This window comes from Pituophis catenifer, unplaced genomic scaffold, assembly GCF_029215685.1.
Source record: "Pituophis catenifer annectens isolate HBS135680 unplaced genomic scaffold, rPitCat1.0.hap2 SCAF_1, whole genome shotgun sequence".
In the NCBI taxonomy this organism is placed as follows: Eukaryota; Metazoa; Chordata; class Lepidosauria; order Squamata; family Colubridae; genus Pituophis; species Pituophis catenifer.
The window spans coordinates 32,571,747-32,599,151 of NW_027256881.1; the positions used below are offsets into that span (position 1 = coordinate 32,571,747).

General features: G+C 38.9%; 1 protein-coding gene across 1 annotated transcript in view; it reads right to left on the minus strand.

Annotated features, from left to right (window-relative positions):
* Positions 1-27,405, minus strand: part of EML6 (EMAP like 6) — a 106,416-nt gene that overhangs the window by 37,869 nt on the left and 41,142 nt on the right. The window contains exons 11-21 of the mRNA XM_070947590.1: positions 24,780-24,947; positions 23,888-23,994; positions 21,550-21,668; positions 19,686-19,872; positions 18,155-18,260; positions 17,237-17,330; positions 12,285-12,385; positions 6,575-6,777; positions 5,848-5,959; positions 704-831; positions 9-150 (exon numbers count right to left, since the gene is read on the minus strand). Of these exons, the coding sequence (XP_070803691.1) occupies positions 9-150; positions 704-831; positions 5,848-5,959; positions 6,575-6,777; positions 12,285-12,385; positions 17,237-17,330; positions 18,155-18,260; positions 19,686-19,872; positions 21,550-21,668; positions 23,888-23,994; positions 24,780-24,947 (1,467 nt within the window). The remainder of the gene's footprint in view (positions 1-8; positions 151-703; positions 832-5,847; positions 5,960-6,574; positions 6,778-12,284; positions 12,386-17,236; positions 17,331-18,154; positions 18,261-19,685; positions 19,873-21,549; positions 21,669-23,887; positions 23,995-24,779; positions 24,948-27,405) is intronic.

Genomic DNA, 27,405 nt, shown 5'->3' on the forward strand with positions numbered 1-27,405 from the left:
TAAAATACCTTTTTTAAGTTTTCGCACTGCCAGCATACGATGTTGGGAGGAAAGCTCCCAGATCCTTAGAGTTTTATCATCGCTCACTGTTGCACAGATAGGCAAGAGGGGATGTGCTGCTAGGCCCCAGACTTCTCCTTCCATATGGCCCTGTTTAGTCATAGGGAAAATATTCTTTAAAAAAAAACAGATACTGTGCAACTGTTTCTAATTCCAAGGTAAGACTGATTTCTAAACAGCATTTTGTTACTCTTAAAAAATCCATACACCTACAATGTGGTATCCACTGCATATATATATACTTGTATTTGTACATTCTTTAAGGGTATCATAATTCATACACCTATTTTCTATATTTCTGCACTGGTTCTGATTTTCCTCTGCATTTTTGACACAGCAATTAATTAGTCCACACAGGCACCTTTATTAAACTAATTGCATCTTGTAGTGAGTATTCATGAAGAAGCATAAACCTGATGGACTTCATAACTTAAAAGTTTGGAAATCTATTTGTCAATATATGTAGACAATATCCAATTCAATAACATCTTGAATAACTTCTTTATTAAATTAACTAAATTGCAAAAAAGTACAGAGGGCTACAGTGAAATAAAATAGGAAATGAATTACATTAAGAGCAAATGTAGAAATGCTGGTTATGCTCTTTGATATAGCTCTTGGTACATAAAATAAGCAATTATACCTGCACAAGTAGAGTCATGGGACCAGTTTTATCAATTTCAAGAATTTCTCCATTTTTTGTTCCCACCAGTATATGCCCATGTCCTAAAGTGATAGCGCGAATTGATGGATTATCTTCCAGCAGCAACCCTGAAAGAAAGAAAAATAAATAAACCTAATTTCATTTAATTTTCTTAATTTTGATAGAGCTTCCCATTTGCTAGATTTAGATTATCTCTTGTTAAACATTTTAAAATCAATTCATATAGTAACATAAGACTTGGGCCACATATACATTTTAATTACCATGTATTGTATGTATTGAGGAATGTCTTCTGAATGTTCAGAAACTTCAGATAGCACAAAATATGGCAGCTGGCCTATTTATTAGAACTGGGCATTGTGATCATATTATGTTAGCATTACTTCTTACTGACTCTATTTCGTTCCAGGCTTAGTTCTAAGTCCTGTACCAATTTGTAAAACTTTCCATGGCTTGAATCTGAAGTACCTGAAGGAATACACTGCATACATTTCTACTTGAACCCTATGGTCATTTTGGGAGCTCGATTCCAGATAGTACAAAAAAATATTTGCAGGACCACTTTTCTCTGAGGGTATCTGCTTGCTATACCAAGTCCAACAGGGTGGATATGCTCTAGGTTCCTTTCCTTAAATGTTGCCGTCTAGCAAGATTGAAGTAATGTGCCTTTTCGGTAGTGGCCCCTGCCCTTTGGAACACCCTTCCTCCTGAGATCTGGCAGGCCCCTAACTTGCTAAATTTCTGAAAAGCCTTGAAGACCACAAGCATTGGGGTAGTTTGTGGTTGGAGTTTAGAAAAGTTGCTTGTTTGATGCAAGGAATATCTTGCTTTTGGGAGGGGGGGCAACCAGGATTATTTATGCTGGTTTCCATGTTTTTTATTGTTTATATTAGCTATATACATAAGTCAATACATTTAAAAAACAATTATTGTATTTAGAGTCCAGGTTTTCTTAGTGGTAGCTCCAGGGGACACAATAGGCTTCCCCTTATTTTATCCCCACAATAACTTATGGATTTAAATTGACCTGAAAGATATTGCCAGACTCAAAGCCATCACATAGCACCATGGTCAAATGGGAATGGTGTTTCTGTCTGTTTCAGGAGTTCATACAATGTGGAACTACATGTCTTATTTTTTCCAGGCACATTAATGTCTAACATTTAAGTTTGAGCATAAATTATCAGTAATATATTAAACTGAAGGCCTTAATATATTATGCAGCAATGAATTGCCATCTGATAGTATGAATTTCTTTGATTGTATTGCTGCAATTTTTCACTACAAGTTATCCTCATGAAAGTTTACATAAAATGAATAATATATTGCATACTTACATAAATACTCATTATGCTATTGCCTTTCACGATAAGCATCAATATGAAAAGGGCGGAAAAAGGGTAAGAAATAGTAAGCCACAATATTAAAGGGATAAGAAAGAAAAGAGAAAAGGAAATATGGCTAAATCTAATTTATACCAATATCATTCACTGTATTTCCTCATATGTTTCTAACATGCAAATTATCCTTGTTTCAAACAATGTTCAGATACTGGTTTGAATACTGGGTTGTTGTTTTTTTCAACTTTTCAACAGTCTTTTTTTTTCAACATTCTTTTCAACACTCCTTAACTCCATCCAACTCCATGAGTTTTTGGTCCTCCTCTTTCTATTCATTTTTCATATATTTTTTTTGTTATAAACAGGACAAATATACTAGTCACCACTATATTACAGAATGTTCATATCCCAAAACAATAAATCTTATATTTCAAGAAAGTGTGCTAATTACTAATTAAATAATTTTAAAAACAGTATGGTGGTCTATTGCCTTAGTCAAAAAACTAACATATAAACCAAAATCAACTGAAGAAAATAAATGAGAAATGAGAAAATGATTGTGTATGACATGATTTTATAAATTTTCATCCAGTCTTCCTCATCTCCTTTTGCAACCATAGAGGATCCTGAGGGAAATTGATTATCTGGACCCCTTTCAGTCAGGTTTCAGGCCTGGATACAGAACCAAAACTGCATTGGTTGCCCTTGTAGATAATCTCTGGCAGGAATAGGATGGAAGTGGTGCATCCATCCTTGGTCTTCTTGACCTCTCAGCAGATTTCCATACCATTGACCATGGTCTCCTTAGGGATATGGGGGTGGGTGGCACAGTTTGGTACTGATTCACCTCTTTTCCCTAAAACAGGTCCTAATTGATGTTTATACGGAAAGGTCCAGCTCACAGCCCCTGTGTCAGGGTTCCAACGGATGCCCTAATTAAACCATGAATCTCTAGCCCTTGTGTGGTGCCAAAGGGTTCAGTGTTCTTTCCTCTCCTTTTTAACATCTACATGTCACTATGGATGAGGTATCACCAGTACGCTTATGATACAGAGTTATATACTATATTTCCATCCTGGTTGAAGTGTGTGATGCAGTAGATGGAGGCTGTGGGACATGGATAAGGAAGAACAGGCTTCAACTGAACCTTGGCAAAATGGAGTGGCTGTGGGTGGACCCCTCTGTATCCAAGAGTTTATCATCTTTGATCTTGGATGCGATGCACTACCCCAGACAGACCAAGTGCATTGGAGGTCCTCTTGGACTCATGGCTCCTACCCAAAGAGCAAGGGGCAGCTGTGGCTATGTGAAATGCTACTGTTTGTATAATTATTATATCAATGTAATAATATAGAAGGAGAAAAAAATAAACAATTGCTTTGAGATTTGATCCATATTCATTTTTTCAATGTCACCAAACCACTCAATATACTTATTTTGTCCTAGTAGCTCACTTTTGTATGAAATTCAGGTTCAATACTCATTCAATCTTCACTCTTATCTCTTTTTGTTTCCCATCTGCATTTCTTAAATATCTCATTCTGTGTTCAATTTATTTTATGTTGATATATCTAACTCAAACTTTATATAAGTAGACAAAAACATATTTTATACACAGCAATTTTTTTTTTTTTGCTTTAATTTATATGCCGCCCTTCTCCGGAGATTCAGGGCGGTTTACAATGCGTTATGCAATAGCCTTCATACTTTTGTATATTTATACAAAGTCAGCTTATTGCCCCCACAATCTGGGTCCTCATTTCACCTACCTTTGAAAGGATGGAAGGCTGAGTCAACCTGAGCCTGGTGAGATTTGAACTTGCAGTAATTGCAAGCAGCAGATGTTAATAACAGTGTGCTTTAGTCCACTGTACTACAGGCTCTTTTATACTTTTAACATTTATTTTTTACATCAAACCACCTTGTACTCACTATCTTTCTACCAATAGTTATGTTTTAAATTTCCTCAATCATTTCCCCATTTTTAATAAGCCTTTACATTATTAAGTAAATAGTTAAGTACATTAATTCACCTAGTGACTGTAACTTGCAATTATTTATTCTATTTTCTATGTCAGGCAAAACAACCTTTGTCTTTGATACTTCAATTTTCAGATCTATATTTCTCGTTACCTCATCAATCTAACATTTTAAACATATTTATTTATGATTTTATCACCAAAGATAAAATACAAAAAAGAAAAAGGAAAGGAAAAAAGAAAACAAACAGCCTAACAAATATTCAACACTAGCAACAAAAAGAAAAATCCATCTATCTAACTTTCTTTGCAAATCATGAGAACTATTTAGGTTTTCATCTAACAATGTGGAAATCATCTAAACAAAAGTCCCTACATATTGATATCTGTAACTAACACACCTCTAATGTCACTACAAACATTCCTTACACATTTATATGTACAGTAACTACATTAAACATCACATAAACTTGTCTTAGTCCCTACTCAGTTTTGACCCATTTGCTAAGCATTGTGCTGATTCTCACACATACAAAATATATACATACAAAATATTCCACAATTCCACAAAAAACCCTAACTCACTATCTTGTATACTGGTAGTCTTCTATGTATGACCATAATTGAGCCCAAAATTTCTGTTGTTAAGTGAGCTTTGCCCCATTTTATGACCCTTCTTGCCACCATTGTTAAGTGAATCACTGCAGTTGATAAGTTAGTAACCCAGTTGTTAAGTGAGTCTGGCTTCCCCATTGACTGGGCTTGTCAGAAGGTGGCATATGATCCTGGGATACTGCAACAGTCATATATATGAACCAGTTGCCAAGCATCTGAATTTTATTCACATGATCATGGGAATGCTGTAAAGGTCGTAACTGTGAAAAAATCATATTTTTCAGACCTATTGTAACTTTGAACAATCACTAAATGAGCTGTTGTAAATCAAGGACTATCTGTATTATCTAAATCAATAAACACATAGTACATTTTCTTTCTCACATTCATATATATTTTAACACCCTGTTGAGAATCAAAAATCTGGTCATTACATCCCCAAGTTAGCTAAAATTCTTGTATCCTTTCAATCAGAATTCTGCCAAACACTGTTCCAGACAAAAAAGAAGAGATTGTTTCAAGAATAAATGAATTCTTAATAAACATTGATTGAACAAAAAATGAAAGACCATTGCAAAAATAAGTACGTTCAGGTTTTTTGATTTTATAGTGAGAATGAATGAGGACTAAACTGCAAAACAAATATATGAAAAATGAATGGTTCAAGAGGAAGAAGAAGGCCAAGAAAGTTGTTGGAAGAAGCTGATGAGGTTCTCATAATGTGTAAAGAAAATAATTCAGTATATGTATGCAGAGGAAGCAGATATATAATTTACAAGAATAGAAAGGTATGGAGAGGTATAATAGTGTTGCTATAAATTAGATTTAATTAAATTTCTTTTCTCTTACCTCCTGTCTTTGATTCCTTATTACCTCTCACTCTTTATTTTCATGACACTACTTATGCCAAAAAGCTATAGCATAATTTCCATGAACTTCATACCTTTCAGTCTTCGCATAATTAGGTGATTATTCATAATGGCTGTGGCATAAATTATTGGTAATCACTCCCAAATTTAAGCAAATCAGCCATCTGCCAGTAATCTCCAGATTCACTTTATAGAACAATGCAGAACTGGTGGCCTTGGAAGAGGTTATTACAGATTTACTAGGATTTTGCAATGTCTCTTCATATGTTTTATTATAAGCAGTCTTTATTCCTGCCTATTGTAACTTAGTTTAGTTATACCTTTAGACCCAGGAGAGAGTGCTGCTCTTTTGATGGCATATGTCTTCAAGCACCTCTCAAATGTATCATCCCAAAGTGCCACAACGCCATCCTTCCCACCTGTCACAAAACCCTGAACAGAAACAGATTTATAGATCTGCTTAATACATTGACAATATAAAGTTAGGTGATAAAAAATTAATGTCACTGAATTACAAAATGAAATACATTCATTCATACGCTTCTGTCTCCCCAAGCTTGCTGATGTTTCCCTCTTATCTATGAATGATGCTCTTTTGGCTATGGTACTTAATCTGAACATCAAATATTGAAAGAATAATTGCAAAAAACCATAAATACACTGAGGCTACATTAATTAAGATTACTATTTTCATGTTCAAAGGAGCATTTATTTAGCTCCAAATACTGCAAAAAGTATCCCATCTATCCTTAAATTGGCTTACTGGAAACAGGGATGAGAAATTTACAGTACTTATCCAGTTCAAATACTATTCTGGGGGGGTATTTAAAGCCAAAATTTACCCAAACTATGTATGCATACTTAAGCTCAATGGCACTTCAGTTTTGTAGGTAAAAATGTGCTTTAGAACATACAGAATACCTGTTGGCAACTCCTTAAACCAAATATTTTGTTTCCTGAACTAACAATGCAGTGGCTGGAAATAGCTGCATAATCCCATGAAAAGATGCAGCTGATTACAGAATTGCACGACGAGACAATTTTTACCTTATCTAAAGCATGCATAGCAAATACAGGCCCATCGTGAGCTTTTACTGTCTTAACCAACAAAACATCTTTCCAGATGTAAATATCTCCAGTTGCAGATCCAGAGAAAACGAGATCCTCTATCCGTCCATAGGAAATACTCATCATGGTTTCCTGTTTCCCAATATTTCCAAATATGCCACGTTTTGAGGTAAAACCACCACCTGAATAGTTATGATAGACCAATAAGGATTATTATAAATGACTGTATACATTTCAATTATCTATTACTAAAAACCAATAGGGGAGGACAAAAGTTATGTTGGGGGTGGAGACAAAGAAAGAAAATTCTAGCTTTTCTTGAATTGCATATCTTGAAGGAAACAATGTTATAAATTGGTAGGCAGAATACGAAGGAAACAACCAAGTATAATTATACCATCCATTACATATTGGGTAACTTTTTGCTAGGGGGAGGCATTATTTATTTTTTTACAATGTTTTTGATTTCTGAGCTGCAGAGGATATAACAATAATATGATCACATCTTCAAAATGAAGAATGATTTATGGTTTGGGGTAACTGGATTTTTCCAAAGACAAAACAAAATAAATCTTGTTACAGTGCTCTTATTTTTTGGAGGGGAAAAAAAATCTACACCACAGGCTGTCAAAATCTGATATCATGATTCCAAGGCATTTTAGGATCCATATAAAATGGGACAGGTAGATGCCTAGAATCCTTTCACTTAGTGCTAATTGCAGAGCCCAACTTTATTTTATTTATTTATTTGTTTGCTTGTTTATTTATTTATATCCCAAATTTATGATTTTTACGTATAATTCAAGGTGGCAAATATATTCAGCACAATTTCTTCCTTCTGTTTTTTCCACAACAACTTTTTGAGGTGGGTTGGGCTGACAGACAGTAATTGGCTCAAAGTCATCTAGCTGTCCTTCATAGCTAAAGCTGGGCTTGAACTCACGGTCTCCTGCTTTCAAGCCTGGTGTCTTGACCACTAGACCAAACTGGTTCTCCAATTCTGTCTGCCTGTCTGTCTGTCTGTCCATATATTAATTTAAATTATAAATAAATGTATTAATATTATTATCAAATTTATTTGCCATCCATCTCATTTCAAAGTAATTGAATGGGTTTACTAACCCTAACCCTACCATTGGATTACCAGAATCCAGTCCTCCAATAGGAATAGAACCAAGGGCATTTTATTTTATTTTATTTTATTTTATTTTATTTTATTTTATTTTATTTTATTTTATTTTATTTTATTTTATTTATTATTTCATTTCATTTCATTTCATTTCATTTCATTTCATTTCATTTCATTTCATTATTTCATTTCATTTCATTTCATTTCATTTCATTTCTATACCGCCCTTCTCCCGAAGGACTCAGGGCGGTGTACAGCCTAATTAAAAACACAAAGACAGACAATATTTAAAAATAATTAAAATTATTAAATAGTAGGCCCAATTTATAAAACCCCGAATTTAAAAACCCAATTTAAAACCAATTAAAATCTTTATATTGATAGCCCAGCCTGGCGGAACAACATGGTTTTGAGGGCACAGCGAATACACGGAGATCAGAGATTTTGCGAATTTCTGGGGGGAGTTCATTCCAAAGGGCAGGGGCTCCCACAGAGAAGGCCATCCCCTTGGGTGTCGCCAGCCGACATAATTTGGCTGATGGCACCCTGAGGAGACCCTCTCTGTGGGAGCGGACTGGCTGGTGGGAGGCTACTGGTGGCAGAAGACGGTCTCGAAGGTACCCAGGTCCAATGCCATGGAGCGCTTTAAAGGTGGTAACCAACACCTTGAATCGCACCCGGAAGACCACTGGGAGCCAGTGCAGCTCGCGCAGGAAAGGTGTCACGTAGGCACAATGAGTTGCGCCCACAACCACCCGCGTGGCCGTATTCTGGACCAGCTGGAGCCTCCGGGTGCTTTTCAAGGGGAGCCTCATGTAGAGAGCATTGCAGTAGTCCAGTCGGGAGGTGACAAGGGTGTGAGTGACTATGCGCAAAGTGTCACGGTCCAGAAAGGGCTGCAACTGGCGGATCAGGAGAACCTGATAAAAAGCCCACCTGGCCACGGCCATCATATGTTCTTCTAAAGACAGCCGTGCGTCCAGGAGGACTCCCAGATTGTGGGCCCTCTCTGTGGGGGGTAAGGACTCACCCCCAATAGTCAGCGATGGTACCAGCTGACTATATTGCAGCGCCGGAAACCACAGCCACTCGGTCTTGGAGGGGTTGAGTCTGAGCCTATTTCTCCCCATCCAGACCCGCATGGCCTCCAGGCAGCGAGACATCACACCAAGGGCATCGTTGGGGTGGTCTGGGGTGGAGATGTACAGCTGAGTATCATCAGCGTACAGATGGACTCTCACCCCAAAACCACGGATGATCTCACCCAGCGGCTTCACATAAATGTTGAACAGAAGGGGCGAGAGGACCGACCCCTGCGACACTCCCCATGCAAGGCGCCTCGAAGTCGACCTCTGCCCCCCTGTCAACACGAACTGGGAGCGGTCGGAGAGGAAGGAGGAGAACCACCGCAAAACGGTGCCCCCTATTCCTAACCCCCTCAACCGCTGCAGCATGATACCATGGTCGATGGTATCAAAAGCCGCTGAGAGATCTAACAGGACCAGGACAGAGGAGCAGCCCCTGTCCTGAGCCCTCCAGAGATCATCCACCAACTCGACCAATGCCGTTTTTGTGCTGTACCCCTGCCTGAAGCCCGACTGGTACAGGTCCAGATAGATAGCTTCATCCAGGTGCCCGGGCAGTTGTCGTGCCACCACACTCTCAACAACCTTCGCCACAAAACGAAGGTTGGAGACCGGACGGTAGTTGGCTAATTCAGCCGGGTCCAGGGAAGGCTTCTTGAGGAGGGGCCTCACCACTGCCTCTTTCAAGGCAGCGGGAAAGGCACCCTCACTCAGAGAAGCATTTATAATCCCCTGGAGCCAGCCTCGTGTAACCTCCCGGGAGGCCAGTACCAACCAGGAGGGACACGAGTCCAATAAACATGTGGCGGCACTAATCCTACCCAGAACCCTGTCCACATCCTCAGGAGTCACAGGATCAAACTCCTCCCAGGTAATATTCTCAAGACCTGCCCTCGTCTCCTCCCCTGGACTCACCCAGTCGGAGTCCAAGCCTTCCCGAATCCGAACGACTTTATCATGCAGGAATTGCACAAAATCCTCAGCTCGACCCTGCAAGGGATCTTCCCGCACTCCCCCCCGAAGAAGGGAGTGGGTCACCCTAAACAAAGCAGCTGGGCGGTTCTCTGCAGATGCGATAAGAGCGGAAAAATAGTTAGATTTCGCCGCTTTTATCGCCACTAGGTAGGTCTTGATATAAGACCTCACCAGTGTCCGGTCGGAATCGGATTGACTAGTCCTCCAAATGCTCTCTAGGCGTCTTTTCCGACGCTTCATCTCTCTCAGCTCCTAGGAGAACCAAGAGCCAATTGAGGTCGGCATCGGGTCAGAGGCCACAAAGGCACGACGCGGTCCAAAGCCCCGGCGGCCGCCATCTCCCAGGCGGCCACCAGGTCTTCAGTCGAGTCGTGTGCCAAGGTCTCAGGAAATGGCCCAAGCTCCATCAGGAACCTTTTGGGATCCATCAGGTGCCTGGGACGGAACCATTTAACTGGTTCCGTCTCCCTGCGGTGGGGGGAAATGGCAGGAAAGTCCAAGCAAAGAAGAGAATGATCTGTCCATGACAAGGGTTTAATGTCTAAGTCCCTTCTACCAAGATCATTCAACCACTGACCAGAGACAAAAATCAAGTCCAGAGTGTGTTCCCCTGTGTGAGTAGGGCCTTGGACTAATTGGGTCAGGTCCATGGCCGCCATGGAAGCCATGAATTCCCGAGCCACTTCTGACGCCTCACCTGCAGATGGCAGGTTGAAATCCCCCATGACAATAAGTCTGGGGGTATCAACCGCCACCCCGGCAATAACGTCGAGCAGCTAGGGCAGGGTCGCCGCCACGTGGCAGGGAGCCAGGTATGTAGTCAGCAAACCCATCTGCCTCCCACGGCCCCACTTCACGAGGAGGGACTCACATCCGGCTATCTGAGGAACAGTGGTCTCCCTCGGACTAAGACTTTCCCGAATAATCACTGCCACTCCCCCACCCCTCCCCTGGGCCCTTGGCTGGTGAAATGCACAGAAACCTGGTGGGCACATTTCAACGAGGGGAATCCTGCCCTCGTGGCCCAGCCAGGTCTCTGTAATACCTGCCAGGTCTGCACCCCCCTCCAAAATAAGATCACAAATGAGGGGGGCTTTGTTAACAACTGACCTGGCATTACATAACATCAGCCGCGGACCCAGGGCCTGAGACTCTGTGCAACCCAGGACCCGAGTCGCGCCTTGGGGGCCGGAGTGTGCAATCGCTCATAGACAGCGTATGCGCACCCCCAGAACATGGTCCCCTGCACCCATCATATCTGCCCCTCCCACTCACTATTTCAATTACACTGCCCTTCCCGACACCTCGTTGTTCCCCAGACCAATTTTTTTCCATGATCCCTCTGCTGCGCCCAAGCGACCCATCATCCCGCCCAGTGGCTATATGACCCCCCCAGGTCCATCTCTACAACCCCCTCCCCTCCTCCCGGGTCCCCTTAAAATTTTCCTTAAAAAACCCGATAAAAAACCCCTCAACCCCCTCTTCGCTGCATGCCATCTCTCGGGGTTCCAAAGCCCATCATCAAGATAGGCCCTCGATAACGTGGAGGGCCAGGCCTGCGAGAGGGGGGAGTCTCGTAGCGCGAGAAGGTCAGTTTTTTGGAGCATCAACCGAACCAAAGATGGGCAAGGAAGGCCAGTCCGGGAGTCTATCATAGTCCAAAGGGATGACTGAGCATAAAAGGTCACAAAATATCCATTTATAGGGCTGGACTCCACTGTCCTCTCATGACAGGAAGAAGGTCCAATGTTCTTTTTCTCCAACGGAGGATAATAGCCAACCATCCTCTCACGACGGCTGGTCCCATTACAGAAAGTTATCGGGAACAATGTTCTGTACTCTCTGTTGGGATATAGTCAGCTCCCTCACATGGTGCTCAGTCTCTCCTACCAGCGAGGGCGTGAGTGGAAAATGGTAAGGGGTCCAAAGTGTCCAGAGTGTAGCAGTTCGTAAACCCTTCCCCCCATAAAGGAGGGGGGGGAAGCAGTATCCCCAGAGGAGGGTAACATCTCCTCCTCTGTCAATCTATAAGTCCAGGCCTCCTCGCCTCAGCTTCTTCTCTTCACCCTCAGCAAACTACCATTGCAGCATTCTGTGGCAGACGCCATCAGCGGCGCCAGTGCCACCCCCCCCCACCCCAGCACCATAAACAGATGCATCTGTGGGGGGGGCAACCAATGCCGCTAACTAGCCTCCATTGCCAGCACCGCCTTGGCTATGTTGCTTTGAGTGTGGGGGGAGGAGGAGGGGAAATTAAAAAATTTCCTTCATATCCCACTAATTTTTCCATCCCCCCCCCTTTTTTTGCTCCTGACAGATTCAAGCCCTCACCATAAATCAAGACATCAACAACACATATAGCTGTATATCAAGTATGTACATCCTCAAACAAGATTGGTAACAAACAGAATAGTCACAGGAAAATTTTGCTGTATCTGTAATAGGAAATCAAATTATCTGAATCAAGTTTTTGGTGAAGAAATAAAATAAATTCTACTACCTGTTTGTTGCCAAAATTTGATGTGCTTTATTCCAACAGTCACCAGTTTATCAGCATGATGAGGGTTGCACTTTACTACAAAGAGCTTATCTTTGTGACCCCTGCAAAACATTAAAAAATAAATAATAAATGAATAGATTTTTGTACTATTGTGACAGTAACATCCTATTTTTAAAAAGAGGACGTGGCACTTTAACAGTAGTGAACATGTCTTACAGCACTATTGCTGGACAAAATAGAAGAGACATTTAGCATGTATTTTCACCTGTATATTATTTTGATACAGGAGGATTTTAAAACTCCAAATTAAAAGTTATTCTGACTAATTGTGGGGGTTAAAAAGTTCAAATGGTTCTAGCACCATTAGAACTTTTCACAAACAATAGAATTAATAGAGATTTCTCTTAATACGATCAATATAATACAGGTAGTCCTCGAGTTACAACCACAATTAATTCCAAAATTTATGTTGCTAAGTGAAACATTTGTTAAGTGAGTTTGCCCCATTTTACGACTTTTCTTGCCACTATTGTTAAGTGAATCATTGCATTTGTTAAGTTAGTAACAAGGTTGTTAAGTGAATCTGGATTCCCCATTGACTTTGCTTGTCAGAAGGTCACAAAATCGGATCACGTGACCCCAGGACACTGCAACCATCATAAACATGAACCAGTTGCCAAGCATCTGAATTTTGATCCTGTGACCATGGAGATGCTGAAAAATGGTCATAAGTCACTTTTTTCAGTGCCGTTGGACTACCTGTAAATGACATCGTATTCCTTGTTGAATCCAGTTTATACAATAAGATTCTCCTACAAACAAATCAGTTTTATTTTAATTGTAGCTTCTCACTTCCAAAATAGTTGGCTTAGTCAATAGTAAATCTCTGAAGGTATCATTCCTTAGTTAAATCTATCCAGTCTTGTTATTTTTATTTAAATAATAGAATTAGTCAATGGGAAGGTACATGGTTACATACTGATGTATTAGTAGAGATACGGTTCAGTAAAGGACTGCTCAATTGCAATTCATGCTCTCATATCCAATTAATTTTAACAAAATCTTAATCTGCATGTTGAACAGGAATTAGGAAACTAATTAGGAACTGTTTCATCAAAATTCTTTTAAATAATTTATTGCTTATTTGGGAGGAGATCGAGGGGTGAAATGCTCCCGGTTCGGACCGGATCGCCTGGCAGGTGGTTCGGAGAACCGGTAGCAAAAATCCCTACTCACCCCCCCATGCTCAGCTGAGCCGTGCAATCATCAGCGGCTTTTTTTTTAATTTTTAAAAGCATTTTTTCTACAACCTCTTTGGCTGAAAAAATGCTTTTAAAAGTAAAAAAAAAAAGCCTCGATGATCGTGCGGCTCAGCTGGGATCGTCAGAGGCTTTTAAAAGCATTTTTTTACAACCTCTTCGGCTGAAGAAGTTGTAGAAAAAATGTTTTAAAAGAAAAAAAAGCCTCTGCCGATCAGGCAACTGAGCTGGGATCGTCAGAGGCTTTTAAAAGCATTTTTTTTACAACCTCTTCAGCTGAAGAGGTTGTAGAAAAAATGGTTTTAAAAGTTAAAAAAAAAAGTTGGCCACGCCTACCCAGTCACATTACCCCTCCCACCAAGCCACGCCCACAAAACCGGTACTAACAAATTTTACATTTCATTACTGAGGAGATCCAATTATATAACTCAATTACATAAATTGGATTTTATAAAGATTTAATCCAGTCCATCGTAATATAACTGAAGGTATATTCAATACATTCTTATAGAAGCATCCAAACATTAGAGAAATGCATTCAAACATTAGAGAAATATAGATTCCCAAATAAGTAAAAACTTAGGGAATCTAATTTTATATAGCATACCAACAGCAGAAATCCACTAATAAATAACTTGTAAGGACAGATATACAGCAGCCCTATTTGAATAATGTCAAGACCTATTATCAGAAATGTGACATAGGTGACATTGCTTAAGAGAGCTAAATGTGTATCACTTTTAATCCATCAGGCAACAAATAAGAAACTATTATAAATTTAAGCAATCTCAGATTAAAGATAGGCTCCTACACTGCATATTAGAATAGAATAAAAAGAACAGAAACTGCTGCAGACTCATATAAAAAAGAAAAATGCTACTTCCTAAAAAGAGAACACATCCATTAGAAAACCAACGAAATACATGACCCAGTTTTTCCCTAATGCTTTGTTCATGCATGCAATTACTAAGTAAAATTATTAACCTTCCAAAAGTGAATGAAATCCAAGAATGCCAAGGAAACATTTATTCAAGATGAGGATGAAAAAAAGATAAGCCTGGGGCACAACAGTGATTTAATAGAAAGAAAAAAATGATTTGCAGATCCATTTATATCACAAAAACTGCATGGCAAATATTTTCAGAGAATAGTCTTCCCTTTTAATACACCACTGAATTCAACAAAAGAAGAAATGTAGAATAGTTTGATTTAAATGATTTTGACTCAAGAAACAGCAAAGTAATTTTTGAATGCCACAATAATTTGGAAGCCATGTTGTAGTTGTATACTATAAGAAAGGGCACAATGATTTTCATTATGTCTCAGTTTGCATTCTCCTTGTACTGTGATTTAGATTCTTTCAAATAGTCCTCCAAACAGTGGGGGCAGATTTCAATGAGATGCATAAGGAAGGGAGCCACAGTATATCACAGATCAGTTCCATAATCACACAAAGCTTTAAACACCCTATAATTTCTGACACACTGCTATTCTGGTATTTTTCCCTTTACAATTATTGCTGAAAACCTATTAATGAATGCAGTGTTGTTAGATACTATTTATTACACAATTCAATACTCCATAGAAAATGGACAGTAAACAATTGCAAAGTTGTTCATCATTTACATTTCTAGTACTGTATGTGCAAATGGTGTATGCTACCTATAGTACAGTCACTGTGGGACAACTGGGAGAATAGGTGGCCATTTCCAGTTGCTAGAATTCAAAGTGCTTTGTGATTCAGTTCAGTCTCCCAAAATCTAACCATTTGAGACTATTTTTTTAAAAATAATTGATACCTGGATGGACACGCATTTCTAATGCTATAGGTCAGTGATGGATAACCTTTGTGCCATCGCGTGCCAAAAGTGGGGGTTGTGCGGGGGGGGGGGGTCGCATGCATGCGTGCCCACACCCATAATTCAACGTCCCCCCGCCCCCCCGCTTTTGGCACGCGACGGCAAAACAGTTATTGGTGGGTCTGGTAGGCCCGTTTCTTCACCCTCCCCAGGCTCTAGAGGCTTTCATGGAGCCTGGGAAGGGCGAAAACAGCTTTCCCCACCTTCCAGAGGCCCTCTGGAGGCAGGAAATGACCTGTTTCCCGACTTCCGGTGGGCCCAGAAGGCCCGAAAATCAGCTGGCCGGCACACACATGCACGCTGGAGCTGAGCTAGGGCAATGCTCGCGTGCCCATCGATATGCCTCCATGTGCCACCTGTGGCACGCGTGCCATTGGTTCGCCATCACAGCTATAGGTTAAACACTGATTAAGAGTTATGGTAAATTGAAGCACAACATGGACAGTAACAGCACAGGAAAACTACAACCATTTGAAAAGTTGTCATAAATGTTTCTTGGCTATATGAACAAGTGCATTTTGTTTTCTTGACAACTGTAGAGGGTAAAGGGAATGGTTTTGAAGGATGAGAGGAAGAATTGCTATCAAGGCAATGTTCAAATGAAAATGACCTTAGCTAGGCCAGGAATGTTGTCCTTGTTCAGTGACCACAATTCAGGTAGGCAACTCTATCATTGAGTAAAGTAATTGCTAAGTCGGAAATCATATGACTGCAACAATTCTTTCCTGTTCCCCACTCCTCCATCCTTTGGAATGTTCATCTTGGAACTGAGATAATTAGCAAGAAAGGAATTAATGTTTGTGTTTTATTTATTGGAGAGAAGGCATTACAAGAGAGAAATCAGGCATACAATGAAGAATACACACTGAAAGTAAGCCATAATCATGCTACACAAGCAGTGTAAGGGGGAGGGGAGTGATTTCTGTAGGCAATTTCTCCTGTGCTAAACCTATTTTCCTTTCTCATAGAATGGAGAGATTGGAGAGTGAAGCCTTACAAGAAAGTATGCAGGCACATAATGAGGGATACAGAGGACTATTGTGTAGCATGCTTGCAGCTGCTGGCATCAGTGCTTTGCTTTTGATGTGTGCCTTGCTTCCCTTGTGTGCCTGTTTACTTTCTTGTAATCCCTTCCTCTGCAATCTTTCTGCTCTGTAAGGGGGAAAACAAGAAAGACAATAGGTCAAGCACAGGACAATGCATACTGACTGTAATAGAAATCACAAGATCAAGGATTACCTGTAATGTAAGTAAATGCCTTTTACACAAAGATAAAGGAGGGAGAGGTAAGCAAATTTAGACTTGTAAGATTCTGTTATTACAGCTTTATAACAAAAGTAATGCTGACCTGTATAGTATTGCTTTTCTAGACTGGTCTACTTTGAAGGCTGGCATTATAAATGTAGTTTTTAAAAAGCGATGAAAATTACAGGAAAATTAGAGCGAGAACAGTTTGAAGAATTAAATAAGCAGAATTCATACAGATGGGAACAGTATATTATTTTGCAATAATACATTGCAAAAATAGTTCTGTTCTTATCCTCAAAATATATGGACAGAAATTGAGTGTCTGATGCTGTTTCCTGCCGTTTCGTGTTCAGCTTATATATCTGCCAGTATGTCTAGGGCCATAAATTGATGATTCCTGATACAGCATATGAATGGAGGTCTCATACAAGAATGTGGGATAATTGATGTGGTCATTATCTCTCTTTCTATATTGGTCAACATATGTTTTTTTTTAAAAAAAAAAAAACTCCTGGAACAGCAACAAAGAATACTTGTATTATATAAAATATATACAACTATGGATGCAACATGATAGTAATCTTACCTGGTCACTGCCATCTTTTCTCCTTTTTTCCAGTCCCACAGTACAATAGTATGATTATCGTCTAATCCAATTGAAGCTAAGCATTTTCCATCAGCTGTACAAAACCAATTCATAGTTCATCATGAGATATCATGAAATGAAATGTGACAAATGTAATATTCATTGCAAATTTCTATATTATGGTGCCAGGAATAAGGAATTTGGATGTTCTACAATAATCAAACTTTCACAATGACTTAATTTGTACTTATTTCTTCCTCCTTCTCCTAACTAAAATTATTCTAGAAAAGGACTTAACAGTTCCCAAATTTTTCATAGTTCAAGAGCCAGTTTGAAACCATTATGGCTGCCATTGGCAGTTCTGCCCATTCATAAAATGGCTGTGATGGAGATATAACCAGTTTACACAGACACACACAAGGTTTAGGTAAGAAATCAAGTCAAGGAATAGTGCCCACAGATATGAAGTTAAGAACCCCACAGTAGTAAACTTGATATGTTCGAAAGTGATGGTGTTGTTATGTTTTGTGACAGAGGCTTAACCCAACTCAATAGAACTGAAAAGGCTAGCTATTGCTTGTTTGATGCTTCTATGTATGCTTCTTATAAGTGAAAATCAGGAAAAGAACCAAGAGTTTTAAACTTAAAAATGTGACCTCTGGACAGGTCCCAACAAGCCTTGTTGCATGGTTACTAGGTAGAATTTGTCTAGGAAGCTACAGTAGCTTCATGCACCTGAAGAAAAAGACGAGATTCTGCTTGGTATTCCAGAAAAAAAGTTTAACTTTGAATAGTTTGAAGAGGGAAGAGGAGAGGAGGAGGGTATGATCTTTTACAGACAAAAATTATTTGAGTTACCATATAACTAAACAACATCATTTCCCATTCTAAAGCAGTGTTCATTACATAGCAGCTCACCTGAAAAGTCAAGTGCACATATTCCTCTTTGGTGCTGGCCTCTTAGCAGTGACAAACATCTGAGCACCTGTATATCCCAAATATGAATAGCAGGATCTCTCCCAACCTAAATAAGAGCAATTATTTTAGTTGCCATTTAATAAAAACCCAAAGCAATGAATACTTTCAGTCAAAAGAGCTTTTGTTCATAAGCAGAGGTCTAAAATCATTCTGAAAAAAGGCAATTCATATCTTTTGAAATGTGGGGGGCTCTAAGAATGAAAATTAGAGTTGGAGATTTGCTGTTTAATTTCTCAACCTTAATTTCATCTAAAAAAACAGAGAAAAAGTGCTTGACATCACCAATTCTACTGAAGGTACTATCCGAATTTTTGCCCATCTTTCTATAACCAAACAAAATTGAGTATATATATTTGGCCAGCAATGGATTTTAGGATTCTCTGAACTGCATTACTGTATTTTATTTCAAAAATTTCCTATTTTTTCATTTATTGAAACCACACTATTATATGGTTGAATTGACTCACTATCACAAAAATATCTAAAACATTTTTAATTCATTTTAATCAGAACAGATACTAAATAATTTGAACATTTCTTAAACATATGTCATAGCTATGTTACCTCTGACAAAACAAAGTTAGTCCTGGGGTATAAAACAGTAAGAAAATCCTAGCACTATAGCCTAGACTAAGAAATAATGCCAAATCACACCTGCATTCTTGTTAAAAAATAAGCATAAAATCACTTGCAATTGAATGTGATTGAAAAGAGCCTTTATATATTGACTCCTAAAAATTTTATGAAACCTGTTTTGAACAAGTTTAGTTTCCTCATATATTATTTTAACAACCTCACAATATTTAAATATTAATATGCTTATGACAATAGAAACTATAAAATCCACAGTCTATCTGGCTATGTAGAGATTCAAACTGGAAAATTTAATTGAGGCATTCTTTAGATTCAGGATGCATTCACTCCAGAGAGGAATAGGGAAGAGGGCAAAATTGGTAGCTACAAATTATCTACAACACAGCACAGCCAGAAAATAAGACAATGCAATTTGTGGATACTGTTTTATATTTCTGCATTCTGTATTTTTGGCATTCATTATTCTTCAATCTTTGTTTACAACCCATTCCAAGGTTAAGTGAATTGCTTGTAAACCACTATTAATCTAGCTAATTGAACTACAGTCCACAAAATTTGGATTGTTATAAATTTGTGCCAAACATTCCATTTCCTGGATTGTTTTTCACCTACTCACCCTCTGCTTTTTGGCAGTTGAGATGCTAGGCTTCCTTTTTATCTAATTGGTATTAATATTATAATACACTTTAACACGCCTTTGAGATGAAGAGAACATTCTATAATATTTTACTGTAGAACCATTCATAAAGCACTGAGATATATTATTCTTAAATAAGTACATTTTTTAATTTGAAAAAAAATGCTAGAATGAATACTGTGAGAAAATCTGTAATTTTTAACATTGATTTGCCATTGATCATGTTTCTTGCATACTCACCTGTCCAGTAGCAACATAATCTTTCATAGGATGGATAGCAAGGCTGAGAATGTCATCATCATGACCAAGATATAGTCTTTGAGTGTGGTGCTGTCTATTATACACCACAGCAACAGCAGCAATATGATAGACCACTTCTCCAGTTTGTGTGTAGAATAAATTATTTCGACAATCATAGCCTCTATAACTGAAATCAATAGGGAAAAAAATCAACAGGTAAATAAGTTAACAAGACTCCTAATAGTCGAGGAAATGTACCATGATCCTAGTGTTATCATTTATACTGAGTCATATTTTGCTGAAATTAATAGGGCTTATTTCTAATCAATATTTATTTATTTATCAAGAAATTAGGTGGCCAAGTCACTCACAGTGACTCCAAGCAGCTTTCAGAATTATTTCAAATACAAAAACCAATAAACCCTCATCCCCTTGGTGACAACAATCAAACAAACCACTTGATGCACTCTGTATCACCCTGGGATTCCCAGGCCTGCTGGCAAAACGATGCCTTCAGTGCCTTTCAAAAGAATACCCATTTTACCTTTGCAGGGATGATGCTCCATATATTAGGACTGTGATGGCGAACCTATGGCACATGTGCCCAAAGTGGCATGTGAAGCCATGTCGCCCGGCACACATGGTCTTGCCTGTTTGTCTTCTGGGTTACTGGTGCGCGTGCGTGTGCGATGATCAGTTGTCCTTCATGTGCGCGGCTATGCCAAAAACCAGTATGCACATGTGCACCGGACAGCTGTGTCGGGTGCACATGCGTACCAGAACTTGGAAGTTTGGCTTTTCAGGAGCGTGATCCCTTTATGTACATGGCAAGGCCAAAAAACAGCCTGCGCATGTGCGCTGGCTGGCTGGACATTGGGCACGCATGCATGCTAGAACCCAGAAGTTCGGCTTTTCCGGAGCACGGCCCCGATGAGCATGTGCGAACACCCGATGTTTCCGTGCAATGTTTTCGGCACTCGGGGCCGAAAAGTTTCACATCAGTGTATTAGGATATAAACTATTATATATTATGATATTATCTCTAAGATAGCAGAATAACATACTTGGTGTTTGAATACTGATTATATATTATATATTATATTGATTTAAATATAAACTGAATTTATTTCACTTTCTATTTAAATCAATAATTCAACAAAGTTAATATGGTTTGTATTATTTGTATAAATAAATCCCAGAAATAAAATAAAAGAATAAAAGAAATAAAGAAATAGTGATCAATGACCAAAATAACAATGACTTTGTACGGAGATTAGTACCATCCTTATGCATATGGGAAATGGGCAGACTTGGAAGGATTATAATATTTAAAGACTATAATGGCAAAGATGTATAATAATTTTATTAAAATTGAGGAAGCAAATCTTAATGGGATGGGGAGAACCTGTTGTGGCCTGCCAGCGGCCTGCGCGGATCGTGGCTGATCCCGACAACGAGGAGGCTGGTGTGGGGTTGCGCCAGCAACCTGCGCAGACGGCGCTCGCATCGGACAGCGAGGAGGCTGAAGAGGATGTGGTGCCAGAGGCAGAGACTCAGCCAGGGCCTTCAGAACCTCCAGAGGCTCCTTCAAGTGGAGAGAGTGAAGTGGAGGAGCCTCTCCTCAATGCTCGAGCATGCAGGACTGCCAAAAGGCAGGAGTGGTTACTCAGGAGGAGGAGGTCTCCTCGAGAATAAGGCTTGAGGATAATTGGCCACTCCCTTAGCCTATTTAAGTCGCACGCAGTTAGTAATTTCTTGCTAGAAACAACTTGTAATTATCATCAGAGCATTTTTGGAAAAGACTTATCATATCTTTTTCTGTGATTAAAGTACTGAAAGAGTTACTGTTGAAAGTGTATTATACCCATGTATAAATTGCAGCTTTAAACTGTCATCAGGGGCTCTCTCTCTCTTAAGGAAGGGCACTGAGTGGCTTTTCTCTTTACGTTGTTGTTTCAGTTGAGGTAGATCTTCTTTGTAAACCTGCAAAAAACAAAAAAGAAAAATTTTAATTATAAACTTTTAATCAAATAATTCCAGTTGCTTCTTTTTGTTTGCTTATTGTTAGCATAAAGTATTTGGTAATTTGAAAGATCTATGTCATTGTCCTATATCATATCTTCTTCTACTCTAATGATTGAAAAGTATTAGATTACAATTTTCATAATTCTCATCCTGTATTGTGTTGTAGTCTAATATTTCTAGGGTAGAATTTCCCCAAATTGGGGAAGATTGCTATACTACTAAACAAAATCAACTTGTTTGAAAAAAATAATTCTATAATTTTATAATTGGAAATCCTTAGAATTCTAGAGAAGGGGAACTGGATCAAGAAATACTAAGACCAACAAAAGGTTTTTAGGGATGGACAGCTTTTGGGGAATAGCATCATTGTATACCAAAGAAGTCCTCTTCTAAGAGAGAACACTCTGACTTCCAAAGGGTCATAAACATGTGTTAAATTCCTATTAATATTTCCAAAACCAATTTCCAAAAGCAATTGATGTCTGAATCTATTTAATGAAACTTGTAATCAAAATGTTTAACTAAACAGAAAAAACAATAAAAAGAAGTTTGAAGTTGTTGTCATGTATTCCAAGCACCTAGATATAAACGAAGAAATTTGTTTTTTTCTTACTTTTTATTTTATGCGAAACATTAAAATACAAACTCCAAAAAAGGAACAAAATGCAAAAACAAAAAAAGCTAGACAAAACTCCATACAAAAAGTGCATGAAAATAAAAAACAAAACAGATACATAAATTGTCCCCCCAGTGGAATACTGATACAAAGATAATAAGTTCTGCCCCATTGTGAAGCAGGCACACAATTTATGAATTTCTACTATCCTGTTTACCCAACCCATCTAGCCAGACATCTATCTACTGTATGGAACAGTAGATAGTTAACATGTAAAAAAAATGTTACTTATTTAGCTAAACCGCAGAAATTTTTATGGAGGTTCTCTGAATTATCAGGAAACATTCTGGGGAGGGAAGAAGTTGAAAGAAGAATATGGAAGAAAAATATTTCTTCTGAAATAGAAAGTAATTTTATACTTTTTGCTCTAAATCATGATATCCACAGCCCAACTCAGCAGCTAAAGTATATTGGGTGTGGCGATAGCTAGGGACTGAATTGGTTTACTTTAAAATTAATCAGTAGGGATAAACAGTATATATTTTCTTATATCCTTTTACATAAAATATGTAGCAAGGGATGTTCAAACAATATAGAATAGAATAGAATAGAATAGAATAGAATAGAATAGAATAGAATAGAATAGAATAGAATAGAATAGAATAGAATAGAATTCTTTCATTGGCCAAGTGTGATTGGACACACAAGGAATTTGTCTTGGTGCATATGCTCTCAGTGTACATAAAAGAAAAGATACATTTGTCAAGAATCATAAGGTACAACACTTAATGATAGTCACAGGGTACAAATAAGCAATCGAATCATATTAGGAAGCAGTCAATATAAATCGTAAGGATACCAGCAACAAGGTTACAATCATACAGTCATAAGTGGGAGGAGACGAGTGATAGGAATGATATATTTCTAGTTTCACCAAATATACTGGAAAAAAAGCATTTAGAATAATTGGATCATAATTAACATTATGATCACATCTGCTTCCTTCTAGGAACTTTGTGCAAATAATTTGAGTCTTTCACTGATAATGAACCACGATTCCTATCTGATTACTTGGAATTGATGATACATGTTTGTCTTTTATTTATATTAAAAAGATGGTCCAACAATTAATTAACACAAATATGTTGCAATAGTCATTATACAAATAATTTAATTATTTAAATTACATGGACTGTATTTATTTAACATATTTCTCTGCCCATTGACAAAGCTGAACAAATGTGCACTGCAGGGAGCAGAATAAATCTGCCTTGTAACCACAGGACTAAGCAGTGTGGGTATATGTGTAAAAACGATGGAAACAAGTTGGAGGATGTAGCATTATAACCAAAGCCCTGTATTTTTTGCATGGATGATACATACACGTAAAAAGGACAAGGCCTGAGTTACAATATTGTAAATGCTATTTTGGCTATTCTATCTTCCCCACAAATGCCACTGAACCAACAAGTGTATTTTTTCCAGATATTCATTTTAAGTATGATGCAATGGTATTTCAACTGTTCCTGATCTAATGATCAGATATTGCAATGTTACTCACCTGTCGAACATAATTGATTTGAGCTTCTTGCTCAATATCTGAATCTAATTCTGGCACATCCGATAAATCAGAATCTGATTCTTCACTGTATGAATCTATGCCACATTCTGCAGAAGGGATGGAATAATATTAATCAGTTAGTGATACTTTAAAAATAAAGTATCAGTTCCCGTGTCAGGAAAGATATGTAAAATCTCAGTTCTGACATGTTAAAACATTGGCAAAATTTCTTGGACATACTGAACATTTATGACTTGACAGTAAAATATATAGAACTATCTAAGCCAGAAATGAAAACAAAGGACAACATTAAATAAGCATATTCTCTTTTCAGTGATCCTTTCCATAAATTTCCAAGTTGAGAATAGAGATTAAAATAAAAGGGAATGTATGTGTTAGATTTCAGTACAGGTAGTCCTCGATTTACAACAGTTCATTTAATGACCGTTCAAAGTTACAACGGCACTGAAAAAGTGACTTATGACCATTTATCATACTTATGACCATTGCAGTACCATGTGATCAAAATTCAGACAGTTGGCAACTGATTCATATTTATGACAGTTGCTGTGCGTGCATCAGGCGCCTGCATCAGGCAATCACCATGTGTGACCTTCTGACAAGTAAAGTCAAAGGGGGAGCCAGAGTTGCTTAACAATCATGCTACTAACTTAACAACTGCAGTGACTCACTTAACAATTGTGATAAAAAAGGTCATAAAGTGGGAAAAAATCCACTTAATAACTGTCTCACTTAGCAATACAAATTGCAGATTCAATTATGGTCGGAAGTCAAGGACTACCTGTATTCTGGAGGATTAATGATTAAAATTTACATTTAAGTCATTAGGACCTTTTAGTTCAATTGTATTTCAACCTTCTGAAAGTCTTACCAATACGGGCTGCTTCAAGGATTTCAGTTGTTACACCTTCTGGAATAAACCGCCATTGAAAAACAGAATGATCTGCACCTCCCGTACTAATTACCCATTGGAAGTCATGTGACCAGCGGACATTTGTAACGTGAGCAGAATGGCCAACATATTTTCTGAATTTTGCACCTAAAATTAAAAAAATAAAGATAATTGAAACTAAATCTAACTAAAAAGACACCATAAAGAAGCAAGACATACACGCAACACATACACAAATGTGTGTGAAAGTTATTGCAAATTTTATAAAATCACTTTTTACTGTACTCCGCATGAAATTTCAAAACATGATGCAAATGATCCATATATACAGAAATGTTCTTTATTTCCAAATGGTTAGTTTTTTTGGTCACCTTTGTTACTTAATCCTTCTTCATCTGTTGAACAATAGATTTAAATCAATACTAATTTAAAAACACTATGTGGATCATTATTACTATTCTATAGGTCCGTGATGGCGAACCTATGGCACACGTGGCACAGGTGGCACGCGTAGCCATATCAGTGGGCATGGCAGCTCAGCTCTGGCGCGCATGTGCATGCTGGCCAGCTGATTTTCGGGCCTTCTGGGCCCACCAAGTAGGGAAACAAGCTGTTTCCTGCCTCTGGAGGGCCTGGGGGGATGGGGAAGGCCCGTTTTTCTTTCTCATCTGGCTCCAGATCCTCTCTATGCATCTGGGGAGTGTGAAAACAGCCTTCCCCACTCCCTTGGAGGCCCTCCGGAGGCCTGAAATGGCCCATTTCCCAACTCCCGGTGGGACAGGAAGTGACGTTTTTTGCTTTCCCCAGCCTCAGAGATTCCTAGAGAGGAGAACCTCCACCGCCCCTCCCCTCATGGCACGTGATGGCAAAAAAGTTAGCCATCACTGCCATAGGTAGTCCTTGCTTAGCAACCACAATTGGGACTGGCCACTCTATCTCTAAGCACCATAATTGTTAAATGGAAAAATCACATGTCAATAACCTATAAATTCTCCATTAAAGTATGCAAATGGTGATCATATCATCATGGGAGGCTGTGACAGTCGTAACTGCAAGCTTTGGTTACAAAGCTGTTCTACATTGTCATAACTTCAAATGGTTGCTACATGAGGCAGTCAGTAATCAAGGATACTTGTACTATTAATACAAAACTCTTATTTCAGCCTTGCATTTCTGGTTCATTAGATCAAGGACTTGTACAATATTTTCCTAGGATGCTATATACCAGGGATATCAAACTCAAGATCCAGGGGGCAGATTTGGCCTGCTGGGTGCTTAGATCTGGCCCACGGGGCTGCCCTGAAAACAGCAAAGGACCGGCCCTCGGTGCCTCTGCCAGCGATAACAGAGCTCGCAAGGGCTGCGTGCAGCCCTCCTGGGCTCCATTTTAGATGGCAGAGGGTTGCAGGAGGCCATCACAGCCGAAAACAGAGCTCAAGAGCCCATTTTCACTGCCAGAGTGCTCGTATCACCAAAGGCACCCCCGACATGAGTGACATCAAGTTGACTACGCCACCCTCAGACCACCACCACCCCAAGGTCAAAAAACAACCCTGATGCAGTCCTCAATGAAATTGAGTTTGACACCCCTGCTATATACCATCTTAGTATGAATATGAAAATTATATTTTCATATAAATTTCCACATCCTGTTATTTGTAAAATAATTGATTTCCTGTTCCTCAGCTGCAACTTCTATTTTTTACTGCAACAGACCCACTAAGGCATGTGGTGAACTAACCCAATGCCTAAAAAGGCAGAATTATGGTTCTTTCCCAAAAAAAGCCTCTCACTATTATCCTTTTCATAGAATTATATAACCAGTAATAACTAGTCAACATCTTTGTCATTCAAATAATGGGTCATTAAAAAGATCTGTCCAAATTATTTATTTTGATTTTTGATACTTATTACACTTGCTTCCTTTATTATTGAATATTCAATTTCATATATAGCCGTGATGGCAAACCTATGGCATGCGTGCCAGAAGTGGCACGCAAAGCCATCTCTCCGGGCATCCATTGCTCCTTCGGGTTCCGGAGCTCCAGTCAGCTGGTCTTCATGTGCATGGGAGCGCCAGAAACCGGAAGAGCAGCCGCCCGGTGCGATGTGTGTGGTGGGTGGCTGTTCTTCTGGTTTCCGGCACGCGCATGCGCACCGGCCACCTGGTCTTCCGGTTTCTGGCGTGCATGCATGTGCGAAGACCAGTTGGCCGGTGTGCATGCACTGGCCGGAAACTGGAATATCATCTTCCCAGCATGTGCATCCGCACCAGGCAGCTGCTCTTCCGGTTTCTGGCATGCACCCACACATGCACACTCCCGTTTTGGGATTCGGTGCTGAAAAGTTTCGCCAACACTGATATATAGCATTAATTTAATTACCTCAATTTTTTGCTTAGTTTTATATAGCTTGCAAGTTTTTCTACTTCACTTCTTTTTTATTTTTCTGGAATGTGCTTCTAAATATTTACTCACCTTTTTAAAATGAAAAAGAAAGATAGGTCCATTTATCTGGTAATTTTCTGCCTGCACTTACTTGTAATATTAGAGATTGAGCATTTTTATTTGTTATCTCGTCTTCATTATTTTCATAAATAATTTAA